The sequence below is a fragment of the Protomyctophum parallelum genome (genome assembly GCF_964188405.1).
Source record: "Protomyctophum parallelum genome assembly, chromosome: 21".
In the NCBI taxonomy this organism is placed as follows: domain Eukaryota; kingdom Metazoa; phylum Chordata; class Actinopteri; order Myctophiformes; family Myctophidae; genus Protomyctophum; species Protomyctophum parallelum.
In genome coordinates, this window is record NC_139713.1 from 29479288 (window position 1) to 29503220 (window position 23933).

Sequence of the window (23933 nt, forward strand, 5' to 3'; positions counted from 1 at the left end):
AAAAAAACCCAACAGAAATTCATTATGCAGTATAGTGTATGTTGATATGATCTGGATCTAATGTGTTTCCAGTTGAGGGACTGGATCAACTATTAATGAAAGTCATTAATATGCATTTGTGGGCATGCATTAAGATTCCAAGATTGATCACACCTTAATTAAACAATTAAATGCTCGAAAGTGAACCCCGCTGGGTAGGACATCTTAGTTACTGGTTGACAAGTAGTCAGGGCTACTCGTCACCAGCTCTCGTGGCTGACATTAAATGGATGGATTGTACAGTATCTTCAACCATCTTGTGAACACAAAATAAATTATATTTTTTTGTACTAATACAATAGGCCATAAAATAAATACTATAGTATTATGGATCCCTATGATATGCTATGAATATTAGGCCGATTTGGATATAACAAAAACTACTTAATACAGTAGTTATGGTCTCTTTGTATTTCCTGCAGCACGTCTGCTAGATGATATTTGAGATATTTGACTGTTTGGATAGACTGGAATATACCCAATGGTGTCACTTTCTCTCAACAATTGTCACTAGAGGGCGTCATATACAAATATAGTACAAAACAGACCATTTGAAAGAATACACTAGATCAGGGTTTCTCAACCTTTTTTGGACCATTGTCCCCTCTCCAACATCCAGGCCCCTTACCACCCCCACACTCAATTCAAACGTAAGCTTTATTTTTGAGGGGCGCTACATTTAACTGTGTTTAATGTTTGTGTTGTCTAAACACAAACATTAAATGCCATTGACAATGAATGGAGAATTTACGTCATATGCGTCTGTTGGACAAGGGACCACCATTCTTGATGATGATGTATGTCCTATTTGTGCAGGTCAATGTTTCGCTTTTATTGATTATTGTGTGTATTGCTTATATAAATTAGTAAACATCTAATCGATTTCCAAATATCTTAATTTACCTTAAACTTGATAGTATGCTACCATGGTAACATACCACCCCGGTCACAGGGATGTCAGGCCCTGTCACATGGCTTTCAGGCCCTCTGAGACACAGTGCTGCAGTGAGAAGGGCCCTGGTGTCTCTGTGACATGGCCTGAAGCATCCAAAAATACAAATACCGAAGTAAAGATACTAAAATAAATGACTTAAGTAAATACTCAAGTAAGTGTGCTTAGTTACGAACTTACTGTCCACCAATGATAGACATCGAAGAAGTTAATATCAGGTCTGTGATATTAAAGAAGTCACACGTACACTCTAATCCTGACAACAGTTCCATTGTGCTTATCTGCTTGAATTAAACCTAATCTTTGGATTTCAAATACTTGCTCCATCGTGAGAGGATGTCACCGACCTGACACAACCAAAATGGTGTAATAGTAGTTGTAATATCTTGGAATGGAATTTCATGGGGACTGTTTGTGTATTCTGGTGTTATTCATTGTTTCAGTTTATTATTATAAAATTAATTAGATTCATATATTATCGAGGACTTGGATCAGGGTGTAAGTTACATTTTCAAAAGTTTACAGGAAAGCAAAAACTAACTTTGATTGCAATTATTTGATCAAAACAACATTAAAATAATCTACTTTTATACAGATATACAGTCTGTATAGTACTTACTGCTCAATCGACCAGTAAGTGTGTAACTCTGTTTGAACCTGTCATGGATCAGTCTATATTCTGACCATGATACTGAAATAATACTGACATGATACTGACTCTGATTCTGACCATGATATTGAGTCTGATCATGATACTGACCTTGACTAACCATGATACTGACATGATACTGACCTCGACTAACCATGATACTGACATGATACTGACCTTGACTAACCATGATACTGACCGTGACTAACCATGATACTGACATGATACTAACATGATACTGACCTTGACAAACCATGATACTGACCGTGACTAACCATGATACTGACATGATACTGACCATGACTAACCATGATACTGACATGATACTGACCGTGACTAACCATGATACTGACATGATACTGACCGTGACTAACCATGATACTGACCTCGACTAACCATGATACTGACATGATACTGACCTTGACTAACCATGATACTGACATGATACTGACCTTGAATTATGCACGTGTAAATGCACTTAAACTGCACTTACGCCTTTTGCGCTCCAAGCTCAATGCACTTTTGCCTATTGCTTTTCATCCTTCATTTTAAAAAGTAAAAATTATAATGACTATTCTTTTACCATCTGATAGATGAGCTCATAGAGACTTTTAAAATAATGTATATAAATGTCACATAAGCCCTTTGCTCTCCAAGTCTTTGTTATGGTCATTCTTATGAACATTGGTGTAAGATAAATCAATATGGGGAAAAAATTCGGATAAAATGTACAAAATGAACAAATCATTTTATTCATACAAACACATACAAAATATTACTAAATAGGGGATTTTCGTTATTTTCTCAAGACAAAAAAACAAATACACATCGTTTCGCAAAAGCAATATTTAAACAAACAAACAAACAAATAAGGTCATCTGTATTCACCGCACTGCTCCTCTGCTCTAAATGTGGTTATAGATACTGTATCTGTATCTGATTCACACTAAATTCAGGGGCCCCGTCTGAAATCACATCCTAACATACTATTTAGTATGCCAAATTACTTTCACTATGTCTGAAGTGAAACCCTACTACTGCTTAGTAGATACTAAACAGTAGGCTGCCAATAGCCTACTGTGTAGTGATTCGGCTGTCCCTTAGCCTATTGGCATCCAATGTAACAGATACCGCAAAATATCTTTTTTGATAACCGCATGAACTTTTAGTTCCATGTAAAGAAGGTTACCCAGTCATACATATTACTATCAATCCTTACTTCTCAAGACTGGAAAACATTATACATGCTTTTGTCTCTTCCCGTCTTCTTGACTATTCTGATTCTACACAGTACCCTGAGCCTTTCCTCTATACATCGACTACATTTTGTACAGAATGCAGCTGCCAGAATTCTTACCAACACTAACCGCAGAGCACATATAACACTGGTGTTGGCTGCACCCATTAAATCCAGAATTGATCTAAATTTTATTTTATAACCTATAAGGCATTACATAGGCTGGCCAAACCTTTTATCTGACTTACTGCGCGCACATCCTAATGTGAGATCTCTCAGGTCCTCTGACAAGGGCCTTCTGGAGATACGTGCGACCAGACTGGTAACTAAGGGAGACTGGGCCTTTGCAGTGGTTGCTCCCACACTGTGGAACGCCCTGCCCTGCTGAGTCTGTTGACAATTTTAAGAACTTGTTAAAAACATTATTTATTTCATAAGCACTTTGTCTTTTGACATTTCTACCTGACCTATTTGTGCAGGTCAATGTTTTGCTTTAACTTTTTGTTGTGTTATTGCTATTGTTATTGTATGTGCCTTGTTTTAACTTGATTGCTTTACATTGTTGTCCACTGTATGGCACCTTGTGACATTGATTCAAAAGGTGCTTTATAAATCAAATGTCCTAGTATGTAGTATGTGGTTTTGGACACAACCCTAGTCTTCATCATTCAAGATCCATTTACAAAAATGGCCTCTATCATTGCACACACAGATGTTTCTCACACAGCCTTGCATGCAGGAACAAACCTATTTACACTCTGTTGGGACCCTTTGAGTATCTCAGTTAGGGCTGAGGGCTAAATGTATTTAGAATTATTTTAATGTTTTGAATTTCAAAGAGAGCATTTTAGATGGTCTATTTTTGCTAATTTTGAACTTTTCAGACAATTTACGAAAGTATAAAATACGGCATAAATGATTAAAACCAGGAAAAGGCAACACTTAAGACAACTCATATCACAATTCTATGATATGCAAAATCCCAGAGGATATCTAGTCTCATGTCACAATATCGATATAATATCGATGTATTGCCCAGCCCCAATCACAGCCTAACACCGCACACTTTGATAGTGTAATCTTTACATTATAGGATAGAGCATTTCTCATTTCAGACCTCCCACAGGAGTGGAGTCCTTCCCTTCAGAGTTGTAGGTGAGAGAGGATGGTTTTGCGGTGCCGTAGGAGGTGGCTGATGAGGCGGACGTGGAGGGGACGCGGGGCAGGGTGGCCGTGGACATGGGGAGTGACGTGGAGGGGATGCGGGGCAGGGTGGCCGTGGACATGGGGAGTGACGTGGAGGGGACGCGGGGCAGGGTGGCCGTGGACATGGGGAGTGACGTGGAGGGGACGCGGGGCAGGGTGGCCGTGGACATGGGGAGTGACGTGGAGGGGACGCGGGGCAGGGTGGCCGTGGACATGGGGAGTGACGTGGAGGGGACGCGGGGCAGGGTGGCCGTGGACATGATGGGGAGTGCCTGAGTCTGTCTGTCTGAGAAGGCCGGGGAGGACGACCCGGGCTTGCTTTGCAAGCTGCCGCTGCTGCTGCTCTGCAGGGGGGAGCTCGACGTCTTGGGGCCACGAGAAAGAGAAGAGGCAGAGCAACTGGAGAGCGGCGAACTCCTTATCCCGTATCCGAGGATGCCGGTGCTCATCAGGAATTCCCGGGAGCCATAAGCTGGGGGCGTCGGTCCCCGAGAACCCATGGGGCGGATGCCGTCCGGCGGTAGGCTGCGCCTGACAGGGATGTCATAAACACCTACATCCGGGCCGTAGATGGCCTGCGATCTGGCTTGCATGCGCAGCATCCTCTCCCTCTCCTCTAGTTCCCTCCTCTCCTGGATGGACGCCATGATGGTTTTTGTTAAAGTGTCGTAGCGAGCAGCGGGAGACTGCTGAGGCGTCAGGCCCTGTGGACTGAGGTCCCGGGAGGCCAAGCTCTGCGTCTGGATATTTCGCAATGTTAGACCCGGTGGGGTGTGAGCTCGTGAGGCGATGCCCTGCGGTGAAAAATCCCTGGGAATCAACCCTTGAAAAGACGGAGAATGGTCCCTCTGGATGAGTCCCTGAAAAGAGGGTGAGTTGTCTCTAGAGGTGAGGCCCTGCAGAGAGGGTGAAGGGTCTCTTGTTTGAGGGGACTGTCTGCTGACCCCCATAAACACTGGACTATAGGCATGCGGGGACGACCTCTGCATTACAGTCCCATCTGGGCCCATGGTCATGAAGTGAGTGTGGTAGGCCACTGAAGGTACCCCTCTCTGTGCCAGGAGATGAGCGTCTCCAGGATTAATGAGGCTGTCATAGGACATGCTGTTGCTGCGGTTGACCAGCACATTGGACGAAGGGAACATGCTTGGCATGGGATTGCACACTAAACCCTCAGAATGCATAGTCGGCAACTGGGACTTGTTGCCATGGTGATAGCCATGTTTGAGTGAGAGGGAGCGTGAATTGAGGGTGAGAGAGTTGACATGTAGTGGGCTGGAGATAGGGTTGGCCTGGAAAGGTTGCTGCACTAGCAGGTTGTCCTGTTGGTTGAGTCTCCCAGGGCTGTGTTTGGGTTCAGTGGTGAGGGCAGCACCTCTGTTGTTCCCATGTTGGGCTGATATCTTCGCCAGCTAAACAAAACACAAGCATTACATAATGCCAATAACAAATTAATAAATGACCACTTCTGGTCACCAGAAGTCATAAGAATCATATGCCAAATGTTTGGGTCGGATACCAATCCTGATTTTGGAGAGTCTTACTGATGCACAATGTTGAAATCAACTTTAAAAACACAAATCCTTTAAAACATTTCAAGTAAATACAGTATATTAAGCTTCTGTATATGACAAGAACATTAACTTCAATTACTATTTTGTACGTAGTATGGGAACTATAATTCCCATACTACGCACAAAAACGATTTTCACCGTTTTATTGTGACAATAACGTTGATTCTGACAATGAATGAGAAAACAAACAAATAAATATCCAACTTCATTTTATTGAACCACAGCCCCATTCAAATACGTATCGGACAAACCGATATCAGTCAGACTCTAGCCACAATATAAGTAAAAAAGCGATTGACACCTGTTCTGGAGGAATGGGGGATGACCCTCTGGATATTGCCTCGAGGACAGGTCGGAGCTGTGGCACAGTCGGAATTGACACAGGTATCATGGTTTTGGTACGGTGTCCCAAATCTGAAAAAGAAGTCACACGTTTTAAAAAAACATGACAATATTGACAATACATATAACTGTTTATTGGAATAAATATTATTGCCACTGAATAAATGATGAGAAATTAGGCATCCTTAAGATTATATTACAGGTGATATGACTATTGTCATATCACCTGATTACAAGTGTAAAATAGTGTATGAAATTATTTTTGGTGCAGGCTCTCAACACTGTAGAGTCAGAATAAGGAAAGAGACCGCATGGAGAAGTCACACAGCACAAAAATAACAGGAAGGCACAATCGAATCAAAAATACAAAGTCCAGTATCAAGAATAGCAGTGACATGTTTACCATCCACGGCTGCTAGATGACTTTTCAGCAGCCCATGGTCTGGTTTGGGTGGCAGCGGTGGTGCAGGGTTGTTCAGTCGTTTGATGTCTGGCACCTCCAGAGTGCCAGCCGAGGAACGCTGGCACAAGAAGAGACAGACACTTCAGGGAACTTGTCCTGACCTTAAAATGCTGTTGCTCGGCATATGTGAGGAAATAGCAACCATGGCCCCGATAAAATAATATTCTGTGTATGCATACTTTATTCTGGAGACCATGACTCTGGATGCCGTTGTCCCTGACTTTCACTGGTCTCTCTCTGCCAGTGTGTGGTCTCAGGAATGGTGGTTGAATATGAACGGTTGTTTTCTTATAGGGCCTTGCTGCATATCTGGGGTGTGGGAACAGAAAGGGCCATTAAAGTATAGCAGTAATTTATTTGAGAGTATCATCAAATGCTGTATGAAATGTCTCTTACGCTGGAGAGATGGGACTGCAAACCAGGTATTCCAAATTGCTACAGCAACCTCGCGTAAAAGGATTTACACCTCCTTGAAACTTCCCAGTTACCTGTGAGAACATGAGAGGATGAGATAAATACTACTACTGTGACATGTGGACAACACACCCACATGTTCCAACACATTTTCATCTGACAGATAGTTTCAACGTTTGAGAGTATCAACAATCAAGCATCAAGACAGATTATTTGTCATTCGTAACAGCAATAACATACACAAAAGATAATAATGTAAAATACTGGATTGCTATAAAATAAAAATAACAAGAAAAATAAGATGAGATAAACTATGATAATAAAAGAAAGGGGTTAAAGGTACAGGCAGGACAGTCTACCCTTTTGTAGTAGTATCAAATGACTTCAAATTTGGCTACCAAAGAATGTTAGTACTAACTTACAGTATTTGTCTACCAACGTAATAGAATTGCAAAAATGAGAGTGTGCAAACATAATGGCCTTAAAGTGGTTGGCATAACCTTGTATTGGATATTATCTACAGTGCCAAATATTCTCAACCATCGTTACTTCTAAGTAGGGATGTCCCGTTTCCGATCCCGATACCACAAATTATGTGTTTGCCGATACCGAATACCGATACCAGTGTTGTGATCTCGTGTTGTGTTAACAGCTATCTAGCTATATATCTCGTGTTGTGTTTATAGCAGACTCCTCACTCATATGTCCACTTGCAGTTTGGGCAACTCGAAAGCAAACTCCACATGTCCCAACATTTTATTTACCTGCCATAGGGTCAACCCCTTACCCCTGTGTCGGATCGCTGGTTAGACTGGCATATTCGCCGTTACCGATATGACCCGATATGACAAATAAGGGCTGATCCGATATTTTTCCCGATACCGATACAGTATCGGGACATCTCTACTGTACTTCTAAGTTGACATTTCATTCACCCTCAATATGGTGAAAAAGTTCTCAAAATCACACTTAATAAACAAATGCAAACAGCTAATTATCAGCGATGTGATATGAGAGTGCAGACTAGCCAACAGCAACTAACTCTTGAATCATTGCCCTCCTGCCTAGCATCAGGGTCTTGAGCTCTGCAGTGTTGTTAGCTCAGTTGTCACACCGCCATGTATCTATCTACTGTAGGTGGTGCGCCTCTTTCCTTTTCTGGCTTTGCCCTGGGTTGGCTCCCACAGTGTTAGTTTGTTTGCCACCAGTTCTGGGTGCATGATGCAGTGTCCAGCCAGTCTCATCCTCCCTCAGCCTCCTAATTATCCTCACCGATAAGCCATTGATTCTTGTAGCGCCAGAACATGTAGTAACATGTAGCAACATTTCATCAATGTTAATGGGGGAAGGGTCTAAAGTTTGCAGGAGTGGCTCAGTTCGAACGAAATGCCGCAAAACATGGAGGCAGTGTCCGATTGCAGTGAAACATTGGTCTGTTATAGCACCACCAGGAGGCCGATTTTTGGACAACATAATAAACCATAACCTAGTAGGCCTATACCTACACAAATATTTCTAGTTTACATTTGTGCTAACAGTGTGATTCATTAGTAGTATAGTTCTTCCAACGCCTGATATAACTTTGCTGAGTGATGTCTCTTATAAGATTAGATATTTTACAGTATATTTATCTACTGGAAATAGATTGCACCTTGCTGTGTTGTGTGATACTTTGGATATTATGTGGAGCTTGCAGGGTGTCCCCTGCCAGCATTTCCAATTTATATGTAGATCAGACCAACCTGTTCATTGGTAGTACGTCCTCTGGACACCAAGTACAGATGAAAGCCAGTCAGGCCCAGGACTGGGATAAGGAACAACCCTGATACGCTGATCACAACCAACCTGTAAGCTGCTGTCAAGGAAGATGCTCTTTCATTACCCCATGTGAAATTCTATATTCAATCCATCACACACACACACACACACACACACACACACACACACACACACACACACACACACACACACACACACACACACACACACACACACACACACACACACACACACACACACACACACACACACACACACACACACACACACACACACACACACACACACACACACACACACACACACACACACACACACACGCGCGCACGCACACACACGCATACATCTGCACAGCCAGTGTGCTAAAGGATACGTGACAGTGCAGTGCACCTGCCATAGGTCCTCCTGGTGGCTTAGGACATAGAGCAGGCCAAAGGTGAACACACCCACCATATGCACCGTGAGGGAGAGCAGAAACAGGAAAAAGTATCGATAGTTTCTCCTCCCAATGCAGTTGTTTACCCAGGGACAGTGATGATCAAAGTCCTACAAAAAGAAAAGGATAAAATAGCTACTGATGGATTCCTTCGAGGAAAGAGGGAAAAAAGACACAGTACGTTTCGCTATCATTTGTCACCAGGTCATTATCAATCAGTTGGCAATCATTTAGCTTTCACTGAGATTGAGTGGTTATTAATGCAGTAATAATGCACGCAAAACATTTTGGAGGATTAATTACTTGTCTAATATGCTTTGTATTATCTCACTAAAACCTTTTTTCAAATTTCATTTCCACAGAGACCAGAAAAGATCTACGCCATAGATAACGTAGATTCTACGGGAAAGGATTGACCTGATTAATGGGATCTCACTGCCTCCCCCTGTTGTGCTCTGTCGATCATTCTCTCGCTCCTCCACTCTACAGAAATATCTTGTTATTTACTCCAATCCCTCGTTATTTACTCCTCCCTATCCCACTGCTACTTGGCTATACCCTCTGGCTCACACATAAGCCCTACTCACTTTCCTTTAAGCCACGATCTATACTTTGTCGTATGGAGTCGTGCACCAAAAATAGCAAATCTACAATGTGTTGAATCAGCAAAGCATTGTGAGCATAATATAGATCTGCTATTTGTGGTGCGTAACACCCTCGTACGGCGGCACCTACATTAAGCTTACTGTAAGCCTTCATTCATCCATTCGCCAACCTCAATTCCACAGCCATTTTCTTTCCCTTCATCTATCTATGCCTTACTAATTACATGCACAAGCATGGCCGCCTGCATGGGAAACAGAAGGTCCCAGATTCGATACCCGACCTCTGCTATGTATCGAGGTGTCCACAGCAGGACACTTAACCCCAAACTGCTCCGTGTGTGTGTGTGTGTGTGTGTGTGTGTGTGTGTGTGTGTGTGTGTGTGTGTGTGTGTGTGTGTGTGTGTGTGTGTGTGTGTGTGTGTGTGTGTGTGTGTGTGTGTGTGTGTGTGTGTGTGTGTGTGTGTGTGTGTGTGTGTGTGTGTGTGTCTAACACATGTGTCTAACCTCAACACAGTGATCACAGACGCTGCAGTGGGAGCAGCGTGGGGGTCTGTAGAAGTGACATGAGGCACACCACTTCATGCGCACCTGGACCCCTCTCACTTCCACGTTCTTGTACAGTGGAGCACGGAAATCATCGTCCTTGTCCTCGTCCTCGTTAGCTGCAGCACGCGCACACACACACACACACACACACACACAAATGTAAAATAGCAGCTACTAATAACCTTTACAGGAAGCACAACTCCTTAATGTGATAACATAACTGTGTCTGTACTCACCCATTGGGAGTACACCTGCATCCATGAAGGTTGCCATGGTGAAGTTGGCCAGGACAAAAAGGAAGAGGATAGCACAGCATGGTGGCACACCGGGAGAGATCGTCACAGCAACCCACGGACATCTGAACACACACAAATATACAGTATATGTATATCGTCATTGTCGGGCAGATCCCTTTTAAGTTGTAACAGAATGTCAAACGGTTGCTTTTCAGGAAATTGACAAAATAACCTGTTTTCAAATGGATCCAATAGTAGATATTATGTAGTCAAAAGCTCTTGTTAACACATACAGACTTAGGCCTGGGCTGGTCCTATATGGATCTTTTGCTAAACGCATTTCTTTTTGTGAGTTTGGGCCTTTCAGCCACACGCAAACAGCGTTTTCGGCCACTCAAACTGAGGTTTTTTGATAAATAGATTTTCCAAAATATCCGGATCAGTGGATCTGTGTAGTCATGCAAAACGGAGCTTTTTAGAAACGATTACGTCACCGTTCATTAGCGCATATAATTTTTACTATAATTAGGTGAGAAATGCAGAGTTGAGGCCTTACATTTAGTTTGACTGGTTTAAATATTGTGAAAATGGGCAATCTGCATGAGCTATATCTATAGTATTAAAACGGTATTAGAAATCCTTAAATGGTCACTTTAGAAATGTGCAGATACCCTGTATACTGTACACTTAAAACTGTATGTTGGTTTGTTTACTGTTGAGTGAAAAAACAATGTTGCACGTTAAGCTAGTTTCTGCGAGAGTGAGGTCTAGCCAACACTAACTCGGGATTCCTGGATCGCTGCCCTCCACAAATTCCTATCCATCAGGTTCTTGAGCTCTGCAGTGTTGTCAGCCAAGCTGTCGTGCCGCAGCACATCCACATAGGTGGTACGCTTCTTTCCCCTCCTGGCTTTGCCCTGGGTTGGCTCCCATAGAGTAAATTTACTTGCCTGAAGTTCTGGGTGCTTGACGCAGTGCCCTGCCAGCCTCATCCTTCTTTCTCTGACTTTGTCCGTGACCTGTGGTAGGTCCCCACGGCTGCTAGACGACTTTTCAGCAGCCCATGGGTCCACATTTCTGATGCGGTCCGTCCATGTGACACCTAGTGCCATTCGTAGCATTCTTGTTTGACTCCATCCAGGGCTTTTTCCTGTTGTACTGTGAGGGTCCATGTCTCTGCCCCATACAGCAGTACTGACTCCACAGTAGCTATGAACAGCCGCCTCTTAAGGTCTTCTCCCATGTCTGATTTCCACACTCTCCTCATCCCGTGCAAGGCTTTCCAGGCAAGTGCTCTCCGAACCTTCAGATCCTGTTCAGTTGAGGCAGTCCAGGCCCCGAGGTACTCGAGCACCATCCCGTCTGCAGTGGCAATGGTTTTGTCCTCGGTGTTGACTGTCATTACCTTTGTTTAGCACGTTAAGCTAATCATCTGTAGCCTGGTAAACCCCTCCCCCTTGCTAGACAAAAACAGGCTAAATAATTTGGGGACCCCCAAACAATAATTTGGGGCTTCCTTAGAGGTCCTGACCCACAGTTTGGGAACTACTGAGGGGCTGTGCGTGCGTGTACAGACGTAATCTCAGAAACTGCTGTACCGATCATTGACACATTCCTTGTGCACTGACCGTAGTTATTTTTAATCAAGGCAAATGTGAAGTTTCTTAAGGACAATGTTCATGGCATAATTAATTGAATCAGGTGTGGGTAATAATGACATCAAGATCAACAGACATATGTTGGTATGTAGAGACATACTGTACTCCTTACAGTACCCAGGTGGAGATGACCTGCAGTTGCCAGAGAATGGCTGCCCTGTGAAAATCTGTACACATTATCTCTATAGTCAACAAAACTAAACATTCAACATTTTGGCCAATAACTCTTGGACTGCAGCTTGTACAATAAAAAATATTATCACTCATATTGGCCCCAGATGACATCTTCCATCATTTAGCATTTTCTTCAAAACAATACTTTTTGCTACCACTCCTACAGATTTTTTCCAAAACTCACACAAACCGGTAAACATTAACTCTGGGGTCATGTGATCAATATGTATTATGTAGTTAGATTTTTCAGACCCCTTCGAAGTGGCTATACGATTGTCTTTAAAAATGTGCAGGCTCTGTGTAGCCAATCATCTACTATATAATGCGCCACGTCTCTGCGAACGTGTGTGAGTGCGTGCGTGCGTATGGTTGTAATGCACGTAACTCGAGAACTGTTTAACCCACCGACTTCATATTCGACACACGCGTTCCACACCCCCACAGGGAGTGCAGTGCCAGGTATCGAATCGGTCAGACGCACAGTTCTCCAGAACCACCACAAAAGGCTCTGGTCAGGCTCTGCCAGTGGGCCTGATGAGGCCAACTCCTCTGCCTCAGCCAATTGAGGCTCTGCCAGTGGGCCGAATTGATTGCCAAGTACACTTTTCAGTTTGCAGTCTTCACACACAGGCACATACACAGATCTCCATGTGGGACACCGTCTGACAGTTAAAATGGGTGCTATGACAACGTATATTATTAGGTTCCAAAGTTGCATCGTTCCCAAGTAGGCCGGTGGCCGACTGCGACGGGCACGTACAGGTCTAGTCCTACTATAAATGTGTAGGACCGTGCGTGTCTGCGTGTGTACGGTTGTAATGCACATAACTCGATAACCATTTGCCCCACTGACTTCATATTCGACACGCGTTCCACACCACCTCAGGGAGTGCAGTGCCCAGGGTCAACCCACGGTTCTCCAGAACCACCACAAAAGGCTCTGGTCAGGCTCTGCCAGTGGGCCAAATCAGCCTAACTCCCCTCACCTGTGCAATTTCCAGCCTCTGCCTCAGCCAATTGATTGCCATGGCAACCCCACACCTGACAATTGATTAGCCTACTTAACCACAGTCAGTCAGTTTGCCCTCTTCACACACAGGCAGATACAGAGATCTCCATGTGGGACACAGACAGACAGTTAAAACGGGTGCTATGACAAGTTAACAATGGGTATTATTAGGTTCCCAAGTTGCATCGTTCTCAAGTAGGCCGGTAGACGACGGGCACGTACAGGTCTAGTATGAAAATACATTATTTTAAGCATTTACAATTATTATAGATCAATTCCTGAAGTGTGCTAGAACTAAAGATGCATATTGTTAAAATTATCAATTATAAATGAGTTCTCGCACCTCAGTATATAGTATACAATGTGCTGTCCTGATTGTCTTGAAGCCAGAAAGCCTTTTGTCAGTGTAACCTCAACGCTTAGAAAAACATATCTTTACCCCACAAAGTTGCTGAGTGTGGCTAAAACTGCTGAATTAAACAGAATGAGAGTATGATTATCTCTATAGTGTGAGATTAGAGGGGGAAGCAGTGTAATCAGGTTATAGTGGTAGACAGGCGAGGGGTTCACTGGATTATATTAACGACAGCGTTTGATTGAATGGTTGCATTCTTAACCTATATATTCTGGGACCTTTTTGCATGGCATTGAAATACAAAAGTAGAGAATACTATGACATATTTTGTAGTTAGGTGTCGTTTATATAAATAGAAAATGTCTGATTCTCCTGGACTGTTGAATGCAGACAGTGTGACAATGACCACATTGGACCAGGATCATCATGTAAAATTGATCCACTGCATTATGTTAAATTCTGACATTAACACTTCATAGCCTCAAGAAGAGGGACGCTAGAGTATTAGTAATAAATACAACAGAGTTCAAATATTATAACCAAAGCTTTAAAGAGACAGTTATTCTCTCACAGATATTCTAGTCCCCAAAACCCCAAGCAGGTTCTGGGTTAGGGGGAGGGGCACCCCCCAGAGGAATGCCTGGCGATGCTATGCCAGCTGCAAAACCAGTAATCCCTGGATTATGAACTCTGGATTACAGAGCACTCTGCCAGCCCGTTATTGCGGAATCCTCCCATTAGATGCCGCACAGAGAGAGCATACAGTCAGGATGCACCATACAATATATATCACTCTGTGTACTACAATAGGACGGTAAATACTAGGGGTATAACGATATAGTAACTTCTTCGAAATATCAAGTTGAATTTCAACCGAATTCATTTGAATTATATCCATATGTAAACGGCAACATATCGTATTCTTTGACTTTGCAATTGAAATAATCGGTATCGGATCATTTTGCAATGCAAAATGATTCAATACGTACATAGCTACATTTGGTCTATCGATAAATGTGTGTAATCTCTGTGTTCATGTGAAGGTGAGGGTTTGTCCATATGTTTTCAAATACAATGTCCATATTTTTGCCATACAATGTCCATATATTTGCCAGATAATCACTGTGTTTACTTATTATTATTATTTATATCCATAATACATGTTTCCCTTAAAACAACCTGTACTAACACATGTTTCACACAGATTTTATTTCTTTGCTAAATAGTTACTGTATTGATTTTAAATCAGTGAATCGTATCATATCGCCATGAATGAACCAATATCGTCCATGTATCGTATTGTGAACCATGTATCGTGATGCGTATCATATTGCTGTTAAAATGTCGTTTCTCATGAAAGAGTAATGGAAATAATTATGCTTTTCATCACAATTCTGAGCAAATCTCTCAATTCCAACAAATATAATATATTTGATAATATTTATCAAATTATAAGAGCTTTAGAAATGCATTGTGGTTCATATAGATTAAGGGGCACATAATACGATCACCCCTAAAGCTGAACATGGAGGATTTGTATCCAAGTCTTTTTCATGTAAGAACATGCTATCAGTTACATTAAGCTGTGTAACATACGGTTTAGCCATCTCTGTGTAAGTATGTACCTATCAAGCATTCAAAAGATTGATTAAATCACAAGAAAGGGGTGATCTGCAAAGCGCGTATCTCTGCCAGGCCTGGTGGTCTATCTATCCACAGATGTGTAAATCGTGGATTGTACCTGCCAGGAACCAAGCAAGCTATATTATTTTGTGAGAAATACGAACTTAAGTAAGAAATTGGGGGTAAGTCCCTGCAACATGCTACATGTAGCATCATGTCCAGGGGGTGTACAATCTAGCTGCTTCATGTTAACACATTGTGTGCCCACACAACACACAAAAAAACCCTGGTTGCACACTTTTACATTCTTTTTTTTTTCGTCCGTCCGTCCGTCCATCTCCGGGGCTAATCTTGCAAATGCTGGGCCAATCAGCGGCATATTTCTTATTCACACTGCCAGTAGCTCAACGAGGTACCTCCGAGTCATAGATCACTGGTTCTCAAAGTGGGGTCCTGGACTCCTGGGACCCTCAGGGGTCCTTGGGGGGGGGGGGGGGGGGGGGGGGATCCCAAATTTGAATCATTTTGAGTTTATTTTTCATATAAATCTGCTCTTCTGGAGGTCCTGGACAAAACATTTTCAGATGGGGCTGGAGTATATCAATTTGGGGGTTCTTGCTATGAAAAAGTTTGAGAAGCACTAATGACTGACATAATGGCCTTGCCATGAAGCCATGCCTTTCCCAAGTGGATCCAAAGAGAAAAACAATAAATATGACAGTCATATTTATCAGGTGAAACAAACGCTGTCTCCGTCTCCTGCTCTCCAGTTAGCTCATAACATTAGCCGCGCTCTGTTGCGGCGTGTGCATATGGGTGTTGGGTGAAATCAGCCCTTCTGTGGTGCGTGTGTCATAGCTGGCAGGCAATCATGACTAGGTCGCTAGTCGCTACTACTGCTACGTGATTGGCTGGTGGCGTTTCAGAGTATGGGTCAGACTACCTAATTGGCTTAGGTGGCATGGGGTGGTACTCCCAGTGATGACTAGCTCGCTCCATTTATGACTAGGTCGCTTACATTTCTTGAGCTGTCATTAGTCAGTTTTGACCTGACAAAAAGGAAAATAAATCGAGATCCACCTGATTTTTTGTTTTTGTCGCCTTTAGTTGTTCAAGGAGTAGTTTTATCATGTACATTTGCACATACATGAAATTATGTGCAATACTTTTTTTTACACTACTGCAATACTGCAATACTGCTGGGTGACCTACAGTAAAGTGGCACTGTTGAGCCATTCACACTGAGCTCTATAATTGCAGCCAGCCAGCCAGCCAGCGGTGTTGTTGAGCAGCCTGCTCAGTTCACACGGGTGTGATTTTATTGTTTATAGCCAGCAGTTCACACATGTGTTTCTACATCGTCACCTTCTTAAACTAATGACCTAAGTCATTTGAGGAAAATTATGCTTTGGCCTAAGTCAGCTCTTCATGACACTGGCCACCTCTGGTAAAATCGCCAGTCCTAATTGAAAAAGATCCTGCCCCTTCAAAAGAAGTCTAAGTCAGGACTCAAGTCAGTAAGTAAATTGGCCTAAAGTCAGGTTTAATCATATTTAATCCTCTTATGTTGGATAACTGACAGACAGTGTTATTTTAAGTTAAATAGTTAAATTGTTATAAACGTGAAATGATTAAGAAATATCATATACTGGTAGTTTTGTTTTGGATCATTTTTTTTTTCTGGGAAAAACTTACAAAATTACTTTGATCATTAGTTTAAGAAGGTGACGACAAGCTGAACATAACTTGTTTGTGTTACCTCCTACAAATTTTCTTTCTTTACAATGTTACAAATAGTCTTGGAATTAAATTTGCGCCATACTGAAATTATATTGGTATAATTTGAATTCAAACTGAGGCAGTTTATATCCAAGAATGAATCAACCAAGTATCATCCAAGTATGACCCACTATCCATATATCCATTTCATTTGTAAAAAAAAAGAGAATGTTAAAATTATTACTTAAAATGATGAGTATAATTCCAAACAAAAATCCCTGTCAGAAATAACTGGACAAAGATCAGGTGACATGGAGAAAATGTATTCATGCTCCCTGCAAGATGTCATCGGATTTACTCCAGCCGTGGGGGTTACCTGCTAGGCTAATAACTGATAGTTAGGATTTAGGAACTAAATGGACCCTTATGGGTCTGTAATTCAGACATCAAATGTCTAATGCAAGGGTCTTCAACAGGGGGTTCGGGACCTCTAGTCTATAGGGCACTGGTTCCCAAACAGTGGGTCAGGACCCAATTGTGGGTCACAGACACATTTTTATTGTTCCCTTTATTTTTAGTTTCTACTTTTTTCTACATTTTAATTATTTTCTTGTTTTTAATTATTATTTCTAAAGTATTTTCAAAAAACATTCACAAAAAAGCTAAAACTTGAATTATAACTGAATTATAAAATAAAATTCAATTATGTTTTTCCAGTAATTTCATGAAGAAATCAAAGAAAAATCTAAGAAATTCCATAAATTAGAAAAAACATGTTTAAGAAGTATTTATTTATTTATTTGACAGGGACAACGCTCATTAATCAACATGTCAGTTTTCACATCAATGTAAATGGGCCAGAGTTAGCCAAAGCTAAATTTCATCTGTAGTCCCTGGGCAGGCTCTTAAAAAGTAAATGATAAAAGAAAGACAGGGTGTAGGGCGCCTGCACACAACACCATGCGTTGATGCCATGTGTGCATATGTGCAGGCACCCATCACTACGTCCATACAAAACACAGTACAACAGATAAAAGAAAGACAAAGTGATTACAGATTTGAATTGTTTTTAGCCACCTTTTCAGGTTGAATTTGAAGGTCAGATAGTTGGAAGTCTCTCTTACTTCTGTGGGGAGACTGTTCCAGTGATGGGAGGCTCTAACAGAGAAGACTGTTTTTACCAAACACACTACGTCTGATTGGCACTTCACAGTCCCCTCTGGTAGTTGCCCTTGTTGCTCTGTCACCACTGTTCCTTCGATCTATGAACTGGTTCAGTGGTGGAGGTGCAAGTCCATTTAAGATCTTAAAAATGAGACAAGCATCTGCAAAGTGTTTAAGTAGTGAAAATAGCCGATCTACAACGTCACAATGCGGTGCAAAAGCGACCTGCTGTGAGCTTGTATATCTGCTAGATCTGTAGATCCATCAAATTCCTTTTTTGGGTCTTTGAGCTCAAACGTTTGGGAACCACAGCTGTAGGGTGTCCACCAAATCAAAAAGCACCCCTATTCTGGGGGAAACATTAGCAGATCTACAAGCTCGGCTGTTTTTCGTGTAGAGCAGTGGTTTTTAACCAGTGGTCGCTTCGGACCACCAGTGGTCCATCGGGGGTTCCATGTGGTCCCCAGCTAAATGATGGAGAGTTGGTAACCAAAGGGGATAGATCTTTAACTTTAGAGCATAAAATTAAACCTTATGGGTCCATTTGGTTTCATTTTACACTAATTTTACACTGCATATCAAACTGGGGGGGGGGGGGGTCCTTGCATTGGAAATAGGTTGAGCATCACAGGGATTAAAGTATGGATGCCTGTGCACTGCAGTGTACACGGACGGCCATTCCTCCCTCGCTGGTTTGAGACCATCTGGAGAGACGGGGAAGGACAGTTCATTACACTGCAGTGTGGTCAGACAAGCCCCACCTAATGAAACGGCCGAGCCATGAGATGTATTAAATCACACAGAATGCTAAGCCGCTCGACAATCTGCACATTGCCCTCGGCCCCGCAGTGGGTCAGTGGCACAGACACCACTTAGGCCTGATTTATACTTTGAAAATAGCTGATCTACAAGCTCACAACGGGTCGCGTAGCGACCCGTTGTGAGCTTGTAGGTCGGCTATTTTCAGTGCTCGGCGCCAGTGCGCGACTAAGTATAAATCAGGGTTCGATTCGTCAAGCGTAAGCACAGCACTGCAAAGGCAGCCAAGGCTCCTTCTGTGTTTTGTGATTTGTTACCAGTAATATTGTGAGTCACACTGAATCAAATGTGATAAAAGTCATCCCTATTATATAATTTGTCTTAGATGTACGATTACAAACGATTCTGTACAGACCATCAAAATGAGAAAATGTTATTCCAAAGTTGAACACACAATAATAATTAGGTTCAGCTTTCTTGCCTGATGTGCTGGGAGTTCTGGTAGCTCAGCTAAGGTGTATTCTATGAACTCATTCTACATCTACACTAGCACTATTTTGTTTGAAAACACGTTACTTTTTGTAATGGACAGCGCAACCAACATCAGCCTACAGTTATGCAGTGTCTTAAGACAGACTAGAATTAGTCTGTGTCTATTCGCCTAATGATCTGAGTCTTCATGTTTTAATGCTTAATGCACTTCTAAATTGCCTTGAAATGTGCTATACAAATACACTTGCCTTGCCTTTTGTTTATTTTTAGATATTTATGTGTGCCTTTTTTTGTTGCACTATGGGCTGAGAGGAATTTAATTTATTTTATTTATGCAAGTACACAAGAACATTTGCAATGATTGACTGTCATCGACAGTATTCTACAGATTTTTTATAACCCCTACACCAGAGACATTTGAACTGCTGACCCCGTTTTGTTTTGAAAACTCAAGCATTGCTTATAATGTAATAATGGACAGCAGGAACGGAGACCTTTTGAGGACGATGATGCACACAAAGGTGTTCGCTTCCTTATTAGGGTCTTATCGGTCCAAACGTAGTCTTTCCTGATTGATCACATCCCTAATTCCTATTGTGTGACCATTTTTCCGGAGAAGAAAAACAAACATCTCAACTAACACCAGCGTGATGAGTAATTGTGATAGGGTGTCACGTACATTAAAGCTGTACCTATGTAGACAACTCTCAGTAATATACGCAACATAGTCATCTGTCAATACAAAATGACATACATGTCTGCAGAAAAAGCTTAAAGACTAATATATGTATACTAAAACAATTGTGTTCTTGTCATCGTTTGATGAAACATAAATTAGCTGCTGGGCGTAGATGAATTAACAATAGGCAGCAGAGAAACAACAGACAAACTTTCAAGGCCAGAGGAACAAAAGCAGGAAGTTTCTGCTTCAGCTCATGAAACTCTAATGAAACTTATCAGGCAAAGTTATTTTTTTGCCAATCAAACTTGCAGTTGAAGTGAAAAAGCGCACACACGCACACACGCACGCAAGTGAAGTTCCTTTCACTCAGAATAATCAAGGTGGAGAATAGAATGTGGCACATATCCAATTGTCCATCTATGTTTTTTTTTGTCATTGCAAATGCTGACTTGACAGATAAGCAAGAAATAAAATATGTTCTACTCATAACAGATAACTATTAGTTAACATAGAATTAACTTTATGCCCGCCCTGGTTATTGAAAATGATTCTAGCTTCCTGACTGTTACACTAATCTGAATGAATCTTTGTCTCCATACTTCCAGATCGAATGGCCAGACAGCCTGTGCTTTATAACTGTTATCTTGTTTAGGCTAACTGTTTAGGCTAACTCATACTAAACCTACAGACATTATGACAGGAATGGCTGAGGTTTTGTGAGGTAATTTCCTCTCATGGGGGATACAATAAGAGATCTCAGAGATACACTTTGATTTCAGCGGCAACACCAGAGCTTTAAGTAAGTAGTTTAAACTTTTTTAAGTTGTGATACATTTGAACCAGATCAAGTTATGAATACTTGGTTGGAACAATTAGACCAAGTTCTGAATACCAGATATAATACCACTTTACCAGCTCAGTTGCCTTGTGGTTATGACAGGGTTCTTAATCCCTGTCCAAGTCATACCAAAACTATACAGTATATGCCTCCTTGCTTGGCCCAACTGTTGGATTGGGAGCAAGTCCCTGCAACATTCTAACATCATGTTGTTTTACATCAAGCTGCCTCAGACTAGGAGGAGGCAGGTTCACCCATTCCTGGGACATGAGAGAATGAGAATGAGTGGTCCAGTGAAGAAAATAAAACAATATAAAGTCCATTGTGCTTGTGGGTGTATGATATGGGATCTTTCTCTAACACACTATCACTAAACACGGGTGAAATTCACCCGAACAACTGCATGTAGAAAAAAAAAAACTTCTATGATGTCACTGAAGGTACTGAAAGACCCACCCACCTCAGTCATCAGCAACATCATAAATGCACCAAGTCTATGTGTGTACGTCTGTAATCCATGTAACTCGAGAAGTGTTCGCCCCACCCACTTTAAATTTGACACATCCGTTCCACACCCCCACAGGGAGTGCAATGCCCGGTGTCGAGTCGGTCGGACCCACGGTTGTCCAGAACCGCCACAAAAGGCCTCTGCCCGGGCCACAGCTGACATCACAAGACTCCATATTTGGGCTTCTGACATCATTCTGACATCTGCATAGACTCCATATTTGGGCATGCCTCACAAAGAACTCCATATGGGCAAGAAAGGGACACAGACATAATAACTGGGTGGGGCATTCATTGCCACCTTGCATTATTCCAAGTAGGCCAGTGTCCAACAGGCACCGCTATAGTTATGAAAATTACAAAAATAGAATTGTCCGATTTCAATCGATCACAATAGCCAGCCGAACAAGATAAACATATAAAAAGCTCCCCCAGCTTGTTTATAGTTTCCTGTTGCTTCAGCAGACTGTTGAGAGATTTTAGAATTAAAATTGAGGTCGATCAATACAGCAATCAACTCAACAGCCATAGCAGCTTTCAAGCCAAATGTGGGATGAAACGATTTTACCTTTTTGATTTATTTATCCACGTACTCTCTTATCAGAAATTCACATACATTTTATACTGTAAAACATCCCTGCATTCTTGACTGTAAAGAATATGATTATATTAATTTAATTGGGATGTTACAGAGGTTTATGTCTGTTAAATACCAGTTTAATTAGATAAGAAATGTGCATGACATGGTTTAGTTTACTCTAAGTCCTTTAAAACTTTTTATTAATTGCTTACAAATACAGCATTATAGCACGGTGGAGTGAAATTAAATATAAAATAAATTAATAATGTTAAATATCCCTCTGGAATATGGCAATATTGATAATTGATCGCATCAACAGTTAAGTATGTAGATTTATTGTTGGTATTCAAACATATAATGGGACAGTTTGCAGATATGAATTTAGCTGAATGCATGAATAAGGTTTTTAGTGTTTGTTTGGAAAATCTGTCCAAAACCTATAGCCTGGCAGTTCCAGGCTGGCATTTCCAAAACTGGCATCGTAAATATCATTCCAGACGCCTGAAAAACACATGCAAACAGCTCATGGGAAATTCAAAGATTCCAGAAGCCACATTTCCCAGATGAGGGATCATTGGTCAGACAGGATCCTAATCCTACATTCAAAAACCAATTGAAACCCTGTGAGGAAGAGGATACAGGGGAAAACACAGAACTAGGACAGATATGGCTGCAGCGGTCAAGGGTCAGACTTAAGCCTGATTTATTTGTCGTACCACGGTGTATAAATTAAGCTATAGCATAGATCTACCTTGGTTGGCCTTCTCAGCAGTCTATTAGTCTTTGAAGGCATAGAGATTCACAACAAAACAAGAGTTCAGATGTAAATGGTTCTTAATTGCTAGTTCTCAATTACACTTTTAAATGGCAATGTTTTTTTTATTAATACAGTTAGCTGACACTGAGATTTCTAGGCAATATAGTACTAAGCTGTAGTAGGCATCAGTGTCACTAGACTGGAAGATATAAGGGGATTTAGTAATATAGTGGGATATTATGATCACTTCCTTTCTCTCTGTGTGTGTGTGTGTGTGTGTGTGTGTGTGTGTGTGTGTGTGTGTGTGTGTGTGTGTGTGTCACACAGAGAGACAGAGAGAGAAACTCTTCAAAAGTCTTGAAAATGTTACATGCCTCCTACATGCATCAATTAATATATCAGTAATATCACACACATGCAAACACACACACACACACACACACACACACACACACACACACACACACACACACACACACACACACACAGATATACATTAAGTCTGTATACTGTATACATTATAGCCTACTACTGTATATACGCACTGCCACTGTGTGTGTGTGTGTGTGTGTGTGTGTGTGTGTGTGTGTGTGTGTGTGTGTGTGTGTGTGTGTGTGTGTGTGTGTGTGTGTGTGTGTGTGTGTGCGTGCGCGTGCGTGCGCGTGCGTGCGTGTCAGAGAGAGAGAGAGAGAGATGCAACAATGCATTGGGTTGGGAAAGTAGGCTATATTTAATCAGTGAGAATATGAAATATGATGCATGCTATAATGGACTGTATAATTCCTATTCAGTTTTCTATACAAAACATGAACAAGCACAAGTCCCTTGCCTTTAATAATTGTAAGTTAGATAGACGGGACAGACATCTTACAACACTCTAAGAGACAACCCAATCAGATATGAGTTGCCCTATAGTTTGGGACATACGACATATCAACAGGGAATCCGAATTCCGAATCAATGTACGGTAAATCAACTTTTCCTTTAGGCCACACGATACTGCTATAGCTTATTATGATGAGTTAACTTACGTGAAGACAAAGAATAAAGTAGTTGATGCAATGAGGAGACTGGCTGCTGTAGAAACTGGAATGAAGGCGCCGGGTTTCAATCTTTCAACGCCGCTGGTGGTGGGCAT

The 23933-nt window shown here is 41.8% G+C and overlaps 1 protein-coding gene across 1 annotated transcript; it reads right to left on the reverse strand.

Annotated features, from left to right (window-relative positions):
- Positions 1-2660: 2660 nt before the first annotated feature.
- LOC310879616 (palmitoyltransferase ZDHHC8B-like) lies at positions 2661-23933 on the reverse strand (the record flags this gene model as incomplete). Its single annotated transcript, XM_083794387.1, is given in 12 exon segments — positions 2661-4065; positions 4067-4069; positions 4297-5495; positions 5959-6071; positions 6403-6520; positions 6642-6771; positions 6859-6950; positions 8619-8721; positions 9029-9201; positions 10201-10358; positions 10479-10600; positions 23827-23933. Coding segments are annotated over 12 exon segments (2400 nt in total). The 3' UTR covers positions 2661-3983.